This window comes from Falco biarmicus, chromosome 13 (assembly GCF_023638135.1).
Source record: "Falco biarmicus isolate bFalBia1 chromosome 13, bFalBia1.pri, whole genome shotgun sequence".
Taxonomy (NCBI): domain Eukaryota; kingdom Metazoa; phylum Chordata; class Aves; order Falconiformes; family Falconidae; genus Falco; species Falco biarmicus.
The window spans coordinates 14975927-14986346 of NC_079300.1; the positions used below are offsets into that span (position 1 = coordinate 14975927).

At 41.1% G+C, this 10420-nt stretch overlaps 1 protein-coding gene across 4 annotated transcripts in view; it reads right to left on the reverse strand.

Moving 5' to 3' along the window:
• Positions 1-10420, reverse strand: part of ACAP2 (ArfGAP with coiled-coil, ankyrin repeat and PH domains 2) — a 65320-nt gene extending 54900 nt beyond the window's left edge. For 2 of the 4 annotated variants that reach the window (XM_056358246.1, XM_056358243.1), the window contains exon 1: positions 10128-10419. In XM_056358246.1, the coding sequence (XP_056214221.1) occupies positions 10128-10180 (53 nt within the window). In that variant the 5' untranslated portion in view covers positions 10181-10419. Of the gene's footprint in view, positions 1-10127 lie in introns of all 4 variants that reach the window. The other 2 variants (XM_056358244.1, XM_056358245.1) reach the window with 2 other exon arrangements.

Sequence of the window (10420 nt, forward strand, 5' to 3'; positions counted from 1 at the left end):
AAGGTGGACCTTCTTTTCCAAAACCAGATGAAAGTTTCAGATTTGCTATAAAGACTGAGTCCTCAGCAAGTATTTACCCTTTTTGTCCCTTTCAGAAGCTGATTTTGATAAAATACTTCCACAAAATCAGAATGCTCTATTTGATAGTCAGTGGGGAGGTTGCAGTTTTGTTGCAATAGACAAATTCTGAACTTCAAGTTTTTGCTCTGCTATTAGGGGTATACACATACATGTATCTCACACTCAGTTACCATAAGTGTATTTTACATGTGTATTAATAGTTTTATTGTGTAGTTTTACTGTTTCCTCATCTGGAAAGAAACAGTCTTTGTTTGCCCTTTATGCCTTTGCACTGAAGCAGCCAGTCAAATGGTCCAATCTCAGGATACCACAGTACACAAGCATTAGAGCAGGAGAATACAAAAATACAATGTACTGGCATTTTCCTCCAATTTACTATTTTCACATTTGGAAAAGGCAGTCTCCTTTCTTCTTCATTCCTCTCAAATGCTAATGGGTCAACTATTGAAAAAATAAGCCTTTGGAATATTACAACATAAAAACTGCAAAATGCATATGGTACACCCACAGCCTTGGAAAAGGTTTAAATATTCTTTGGGTACATTTAGTATCTTTGCTCCCACTACTTTTAGTCATCAGGAGATTTTAAAGACCCTGGGCTTTCACTCATCTACCAACACTAATTGCAGGTAAGCTATTTCTCAACCAAATGGCAGCTTACATATCCTTTATTAATTACATACTAAAGGTTTTTCATCTAAAATCAACTGCAAATATTTTCAAACAAAATCTTGCAAGATTGATATTTACATTATAATGGATATTTTGCAACAGGCACATTTAACATGTCATCGTGTCTTTTTCACCATTCATTTTGGGATAAATCAAGTAGGATAAACAGGCAGATATATTCTTCAAAATCAGACACTTGACAAAAGAAAGCACTCCAGGGAGTTAAACGATATTTAAAAAAAAAATAAATAAAAAAACCATTCTCCACAAACTGGAGATTCTTCTGGAAAATAATTCCATAGAGAAGACATGCACATGTGCCTATACTTTTTAAGCAGACTTCAATTTAGCAACACACAAATTCAGCCAGAAGTTGCATCCTCAATGAAACAAAGATTCTTCAGTTATTGTAAACAGTTTTAATCCTCAGTAACAACCCTGACTGGCAAAGGCAATACATTTTCTGTTCTTGTAGTGTGCCTTACCCGATCAAATACAGGTATCTATGCATAGATACCAGAGTTAGTCATCTAAATCACCTTTGGAAATGATCGAGTAGAAACACTGTGTCAGGATAAGATAAACTGCACCCTGGAAATATACGGCTAAAACAAATCAAGAGATACTTGGGATACAACTATTAATCTTCATCACGAACAATTTGAAGAAGCCTAAGATCTGCCTTAACAAGAGAGATGGTTACATGGCAGATGAGATTAATTCTACATTTCCTGTTTAAGAAAGTTAAGAAAGAAGGAGCCTATTTAATTAATTACTGAACTTTTTATACAGACAAGAATGCCAACCAACTTGCATGAATGCTACAAGTCTAGTAAAGACAAGATATAGCCTACATTTCCAGTTGAGCAGTGTGTCTTTTTAATGCCTTTAACTGAGACTAGTACAAATCACAAGGCTCAACACTGCTCTACCTACATTATTTTTCTTCTTCACCCACCCAGTTCTTACATAGGTTGCCTTAAACCTGAAGTATATTAGCAACAGCACATTACACAAAACCAATGATACTGTAATAACACCACATGTTCTCTACATTAAAGTTCACTAGAAGAACCCAGTAAAATGCAGAGTCTGATTATTTTCACAAAGTACTCTAACAAAAAAACCCCACGCACACACAAGCTGCACCTTTCTGCCTTAACAATAAGCAACACTGAGTCTCCCATTACCGGCCACTGACAAGCAGCTACAGCAGCAAGGGAGTCACTGGAGAGCTGGAGTCTAGGAAGGCATCAGAGTGGGACAGGTCCCCCGGCACCAACTCACACCAGCCACCATCACGGTGCAAAGCAGCTGAGGGAGCCCTGAACCCAGCTTGCACCACTGCAGCAGTGAGGAAGGGGACAGAAGAGGCTCAGTACCTCCCTGGGTAGAGACCATGGAGCAGAAAACCAAACCCCATGCACCAGCTCAAATTCCACACCTCTTCTGTCAGGCAGAAGGGTTAACGTTCACCGCCAGAAGTCAGACTCTGAATACAACAGGCCTTTCCTCTGTACCAAGGGAGTGAATTCAATTCAAATTTCAGTCCACAAAATGTCATTCTAAACATCAACACACAAAAATCTGTTAGACGATCTACTGCATTACATAAGTTACACATCTTTTTAAAAAATAGTTACAAGATCACTGAAGACTAGGATATTTAAAATGCAGAGATGTTGACTGTGTTTGATATCCATGCGTTCCTACTTAAATTAACATCTGGCATCCAGAAAGATGGAAAACTGGAATTCTCTTGCACAGAACTTAAAATTTTGTCAGACTGAATACATTTCACTACATATGGCTTCTCCAATTTCCCTCTGTACTATATCCAGCTTAAAATACATTTTGGAATGTTAAAACTCCAAAATCACATCATGCAAACTGATCACTAGCTCTGCTTTATGTTTGTTCATACAAAATTATCAGCAGTGGTCTTCCTTGAATGACTATTACTGATGGCATATCATAAAATCGTGAAAAGAAAAAAGTTTGTGCATGTACACCAACTACTGTTAAGACTATTTATTATGCAAAGCCACAATACAAGTATTTAAATCCCCATTACTATTGACAAATGAACTCCAAAAGTTATTCAAGAGCATCACGCCTGCATATTGTAGAGTCTTAGAATTTCAAACAAGAAATTTAGAACATTAAACAGAAAGCCTAATTCACAGAAGGATTCATGCCAAGCGAGTAAGTTTGCCAACCATCTGACAGGCATTTTCTCTGTTCAAAACCTCCTCTCATTCATAAAACACTTGAAGGGACTATTTTGCAGCAATTTGTTTTCTTGATCTATCCTTGTGTCTTGTCAGTTTGAAAATGTATACAGGACATCATTGCATAAATTGTATCTCTCATTTACACAGGCTTAAATTATTCACAGTGCACCAAAACAATCATCTGGTTTATCCTAGGTCTGAGGCCTGGCTGCTTTTAATATTCAAAATGTACATGGAAAGTGTAAAGTAATTATTTTGCCACATACACAAGGATTTTTGAAGGGATAATCAGGAAGGCAAAACAATATTTTAGTTTATTTTACTGGACTAATTAAAACTGCTTAGTTTATGATCATAATGATAACATTTACTGTCTCGTGTTCTTGACCTAATATTTAGTCATCTGAAAGAGTGGCAACAAAAGCAGGATTTATATTGTCACACAGAGAAGTATAGAAAACTCCTGCATATATTAAAATAATGTTACAGTCCACACGCTAACCTGCATTTCCTCATAATGGTCTTCTATTGCAGACGGCTACTTCAGCTGGTTTTTGTGTTACAAATCTGCCACTATCAAAAATCAAACCACCTAAATTATTACCTAAACTCATAGGTATATCTAAATCTCAAACAGCACAGTATCTGCTCAAAAAGATCACAAATGCATTTACACAGTTGAAACTTTTATACGAGTTTTTAAACCGAATTCTGCATGTTCAAGTGAAAGGCAAAAAAAGGTAACTAAATTAGTCAGAATGTATTCTTCCACTTCCTGCCCACGTAAATGTAAGGCACAGTAAGACCTAACATAAGCAACCACATGAGGGTTTTGGTCAGGTTTTTTTTTTTTTGGCACTCCCTCACGACACTTCTGCATTTGCATCTTCTTGAGATACTAAACTGATTTAGCCAGAAGGGCCTGCATCAAGACCCATGCAAGGGTCTGTAAACCATAATTTGAGCGGGAACATTTCTGTAATCCATGAAAATTAGATACTTTCCTTTCCTTCTTCTCCCAAAGCAGGTTATCAGAATGGAGTTTGCTTTGGGGAGTTTTTAGAATGACTTGCTATAGTAAAAATTTATCAAGAACTTAAATCATATTGTTCACTGTATGGCATAAGAACAGGAAAAATGCTGTCTCTAAATAATACAGTTCTGAGTACAAGGTTGTCAAGAAGCTACGCCTGAGAAAAAGATCACAGGACACTGCTAACATCGCTAAATCAGCACATTTACTGTTTGGTGTCCAATGATTTCACAGATGCATACAGGAAAAAATGAAGCTGCCCAAAGCCCACAATAGACAGATTTCTATTTTTTAATTGCCACCACCTTCCTAATGAACGTTTTATTAACTAACCCTGTTTTCCAAAGATTTTAACACTTATATTTTGAGAGGGGAGGAATATCAAGCTATCATCTCCGTAACTTTAGTTCTCAATGTAATTACATGAGATGTGCTCAGCCAACATAAATAAGACACTCCATGCTAAAGAATCAAACCTCTTCAAATCTATATTTAAACCTGAATGCCTGTAAGACCTTGTATTAGTTACATTGCACACACACACATAAATGAGCTGTCCTTCTAATTCTGCAAGTACTCATTAAAGATCAGTTGCACAGGCTTAATTAATATAATTTCTTCAGCAATTGATCCTGCTGCTCTGTTACAGCAACATTACAATAGCTAGCAGATGTTGTTACTACTTCCACTGTAAGTTCCCTTCTCAGTGTGTCATTTTTCAAACATCCCCAGATAAAAACTTCAAAAAGACCAAAACTAAGGAAATTAACAATTTAAGTTCCTATTAGCAAATAGTTAAGATTTTTCAGCTTTCTTAACGTCTTAACATTTCAGTTTACTTCAATAATAATCAAACAACAAAGCAACAGAAACACCATTAAAAAACCCTGACCCTTGTAATTCATAATTATGACAGCCAACTTAATTTTTTTAATAAAATAATTTAGGTACACTAACCAAATCAAGACAACCTTATTTCAGGACACATTTCTCTAATCTCCTTTAGGAAGGACAGTAACAACTTCCTATTAAATTTCAAAAGGCTTTAAGAGATTTCCATGTGAGAGATTTTGATAAAATGTAATCAAGAGAGATCTTCTATGAAACTTATTTACTCTAGTACAATTACCCTAGAAGAAAATGCTCTAACACTGGGCCCTATCTTCCAATATATCCCACTTTCTTTAGGCAAATTATTTTCTTAATGTATATTTGGAAGACTGAGCCACAGATTTGAAAAAAATACATAAATCACTGACTAGAGTCTGAGCAGAACAACACATTCACTGTAATCTCCACTAAAGCAAAGAATTAGAAATCTAGAAGCACTCTGTTAAACTAACTCCATCAGACTCCCAGCAATATACAGATGTTGGACACATGAAACTCACCAGCATCCTGCTAAGATTGTCTTTTACATCACTATACTTCACCTATGAGAAGTGCTGTTCTACAACCACATACTGGAAATCGTAAACATAACCACGTAAGTATGAAAAATGGTAAATGCAAATTTACAAGCAGATGTTTGGCAGTTTTCTCTTTTGACTTACTGTATCTTTCTTTTTCTGTTCTATGATACTTTCCATCCTGTCCTGCCGAGTTGGTTACAAACTTGCTTTTCAGTCCCAAACACAAAGGGCAGAAAGCCCAGACCAAACATTTCTTTGGGAATTTCTCCTACAACAGCTAGGTTAGTCTAAGCAAAAACAAACAGATTTTTTCTATGTAGAGTTCTTGATCACATACCTCAGCACCTTAAATGTGGCTGAGTCTAGCCACATGAGCAGCCCCAACAATTTCAACAGTACCATAACCACACTCAGAGTACCCACACTATAAACCCATACTGAGTAAGAGGGGCTTTAGCTGCTACTCACAGTACTGTAACACAGCAAGTTATGAAGCAGGCAGCACTGTACCCACTGGAAGTCAACACAGAAGGGACAAGTTTACCTATGTTCTGATTTGTATATTTTCTTCAGAAAGTAATGAGCAGACCAAAGTATATGGGTTATGCACATACGGATACTTTCCCTGACTACTGAGCAAGGCCTATTCCAAATAGGTTATGTAAGTCACTTAAATTACTTTAAAGTGACAAAACCTTCCTGTTACCTGGGAAACAGATGCTTAGTGGCTAAACTTTGGTCACACAGTACTAAAGAATAAACAAAAATATTCATAAATCTAGAAAGCCAGAAAGTGGCATGAGTGACCTATTCAGCCTGCATCTCCTACATAAGCATGAGGTGCATCTCAGCGGGCCCCATTTAGACAGACCAGAATCGAAACCACAGAAGAAAACCAACACACACACCAGGGAGCTTCAGTAACAAGCCAGCCTTACTTACACTGCAGGCCTGCCTACACAAAGCAGTTCAATCTCAACAGAAGACTCCTCAGACACGTCCCTTTGAAGGGAATATATGCTAGCCACCAGTTCTACCCAGAAACTATCCACAATACACTTTTACTAGGAAGTAATTGGCAACAGTTTCATTCATATTCTTTCATCTACCTCACTCATCCATCATCTGTTCTGCAGCTGAGGTATCAGGAAGTGAACACAAAATTAAGTTAAAAAAAATTTAAACTTCAGCAACAGTGACAGATAAGGACAAAGAAGTGATCTCAAAAATACACAGCTTTTCACTGATGCATTTTTAAACACTGGAACAGACTGAAGGTTTTTCTAGAGAACTGTTACAACTGCACACATCACAAGCAACAGAGTTTACTTTTTCTATTATTTCTCATTTATCAAGACTGTTTACTGTTACTTACAGCTGATTTATTTCCACATCAGTTAAACTTGCTTCTCCTTTCTAAAAGTTTAGGTTCAGAGTGATTCACATGGCTACTACAGTGCCTACCTCACTCATTATAAGAAAACATTATTTAGTTACAAGAACAAAAAGAAATTGACACATCAATGGAAAAGCCTGTTCCATTAAACTCTGAAACTGAAATTATCATTGTTTAAAGACAAGGAGGAAGTATTATTTCACAATACTACTTGCATATCAAAAAACACTCCAGGAATTCCTGATTATATTCATAGAACTTGTCAGCACAGCTCAGTTCTTACTACTCAAGGACTACTCCAAGGCCGCTCCCCAAGCAACTTCTTCATTTCATGGGAAGTCATCAACACACTGCAAAAGAACTGCAAACGCATTTCCTTGCTAGATCTTTGGACTGTCCATACTTCAAGAGAGGGAGTCATGAAGGAAAAGCATGTGATTCCAGTGAGATTATTTTCAAAGTAGGTTTAAAAAAAACAATTGCAAATTTGCAAAAGTGTGCCTGAATTCATAGCCTTTTCCATTACCCTTTTTGAAATCAGTTTCTAAACCTCAGATTTCCAACCCTGAACTCATCTGGTATGTCCTAAGTTTACAATGATACAACATGCTCCCTTCATATGCATTTTCAGCAAGCAAACAAATCTTTATTTCCTTGATTCGGATAACTACGATATTCCCAATTACACCTCAAAGGCAAAAGAGATCAACTTGAACTTCATAAGAAACAGGTAAGCAAGAAATCCACGTCTGAAGCTGTGTGTAGTAGCATGCTTTAAAAGATTTAAATAGCTCCCTAAGAAAACAAATTTGGTGACTCAGAACTCTGATCACATCCTCCCAGTTCTCTCCACGACTCTATGAAAGCAAACTACGACATTTCTATACACTGTATCCCTCCCAACAGGTTTATTTAACTGCTTCAGCAGGTATACCCATGGGAAGGACAGAGACTACACCCACCTACTCAGCAAGGTCAGAAGAAAGTTGCAGCTCTGCTTGCTGTAAGATAAGGAACACAGCACAAGAAGGCACTTTTATGTCCACACTACTCCCTGCAAGAATGCTAGGACTTTGTAATGACCTTGCTCTACATTACTGTCTCTACCCTCCCTGAATAAAGCCACTGCAGTAAACTTCATTTAGAAGGTTTCTAGTATTTGGTTTAGGCGATTCATATGAACCCTAAGAATGGCCAAAGTTATAAAAAAAATTACTAATGACTAATAACGAAAGATAGGAACTTTCTAGAGAAATACTAGAGGGGTTTTGTTTCACGATTTTCACCACTCCTATCAGTTAAAGGTTGGAAGAATGTTTTGGTGGCATCAAGTAATTACATCATAAGGTCCTCTGCAGTTTCTTCAGATAGTCAAAGAGACCACCATGCACTAGAAGACCCCGACAAAGGGGTTTCCGCAGTTTTTCTCTTCAAAGTAAAAGAATCAAGATGGGCAAAAGGAGAATGATACCAAGTGAGTTCAAAGAACTACTATGTCTTAATTTGAAGAGACAGCTGCACACTTCTGTTCACAAATTTTAGATCAAATTTCCTTGCTTTCTCAAGTGTATTCTCCACTTCAGCAGGTATCAGTAATTAAAAAACCAAAATTATATTTAATGGTATAGTTCTATGGTTAAATTAAGCCAACCTCTGACCGCATTGTCACCAAATAGGATGGACCCACATTAAACACAGTTGTACCACAAGTACGTCCAACTGAGGGCAAAGCTCTGTGGAACAGCCAAGCCAATGTAAAAGCTCCCTGCGGCCTCAGGAGAGGTCTCACTCCCCACTGCCTTTCACTAGCCTTGCTTCTGGCAGTGAAGTTTCCTCATCCTCCTCCCCATAAGCTTTAGCAGGTTTCACACCCTTTGCAATCCTGACTCAGCTCACTAACCTAGCAAAAAACCACCCAGTCTCTTCTGCCCGGGCAGCTAGCTCATTGAAGGATCCAATAATACAAGTCAGTCATCAGAAAAACCGATGGCAGAAGCAGCCAGGGACAAGCTGGCAGCAGAGACAGAAGCAAAGGAGGGGACAACAAGAACTTCAACTTCTGACAGGGGTAAGCCATTCAAACCTTCTTCTCCAATTTCCTCCACATCCCAGAACCACGCAATTGCTAAAGAGAAGGTGCGCACACACAGCCAAAGACCAGAGGAAGAACAGGACTATTTCCCTCAATAGCCAGAACTCACCCAGCTCGTGCCAACCACAGAGCCACGGGCACTCCAAACACAGGCTCGGCAGTGACACATCACATCAAGTCATGGAGCTATTAGCCTCTCCATTAGCTAGCAGGGTGATACCAGGCACTGAAAGTGGGCCTATGTGCAGAGACCAGCCACGCATCCAACAAAGAGAAAGAACTATGGTGAGTAGATACAACAGTGCAAAAAAATATAAAGAGAGTGTGGATAAAAGCATAGGGAAAGTTGCCCAACATAAGCAGAAGTAAGCCTACAGTAATGACAGACGAATGGTCACTTGAGTGGGGAAAAACAGAAGAGTACATGCCTTCGTCTGACAATGGGAAGTAAAACTATACAGTGTGTTTAGTACTGGCACCCCAACAGTGGGCAGACTGAGTATGGCTGCATGCAGCAGACGCAGGCAGGAGGCACTGGGAGCCAAAATGCAAGTACACCTCTAAAGAACCGGAGATGGCCCAGTGGGAAGTTCAGGCTGTTGAGCCGGAGCAGGCGTTGCTTTGGGTGCTGAACATTTCCTGCACCAGCTGCCTGCCAGCTTTCACCCACCGACATATGCTCTAAAGGCAGGTGACCCCGGCAGCGTTCACTGCAGGCTGCGCCACCCCCACATGAACCCCAGACACCGCATATTGCCCACTCAGTCCCACCTACTACATATGCTTGTGTGTTAAACCCCTTCCTTGTGCTTCGCACCTCCCTCTCCTCCTCAGCGCTCCCCCACAGAGCCCCACGACAGCCCCTTCCCCACACGCGGCCTCCCGACCTCCCTCACAGCCCCTCACTGCCACCCTCTCCACACACGCTGCCCCTGCCCTGCCACCCTACACTCCCCAAACCTTGTCCCTCATCAGTCCCACACCACCGCCTCCCCACAGCGGCCCCGGCCGCCACTCTCCTCAGAGCCGGCTGCCCACAGCTCGCCGTCACCTGTCACCCTCCAGGGCCCCCGCAGCTCCCAGCCCGACCCGCCGCCCGCCCTGCTGCGCGGCCTGTCCCCCTACAGACGCCCAGCCCTGCTTCCTGCCCGCCCCGCTCCCCCGCGGCCTGTCCCCCCGCAGCGGCCCGTCCCCTTCCAGGCGGCACCTGAAGCGCGGCGAGTCCTTCAGGCACTCCTCGAAGTCCACGGTCACCTTCATCCTCCCCTACCGCGGGGCGCGCCGCTGCCGCTGCCTCCGCTGCTGCTGGTGGTGGTGGTGGTAGCGGTGGCGGCGGGGCGAACCCAAGGCGAGGCGAGCCGACGCCGGAGGCCGGCCGCCGGGCGGAGCTAGGCGGGGGCGGCGCTCATGACGGCGCGGAGGGACGGTGGGACCCGGCGGCGGGGCGACTGCTGCGGGAACGCCGCGCCGTGCAACCCCTCTGCCCGCCTCCCGCGCCCA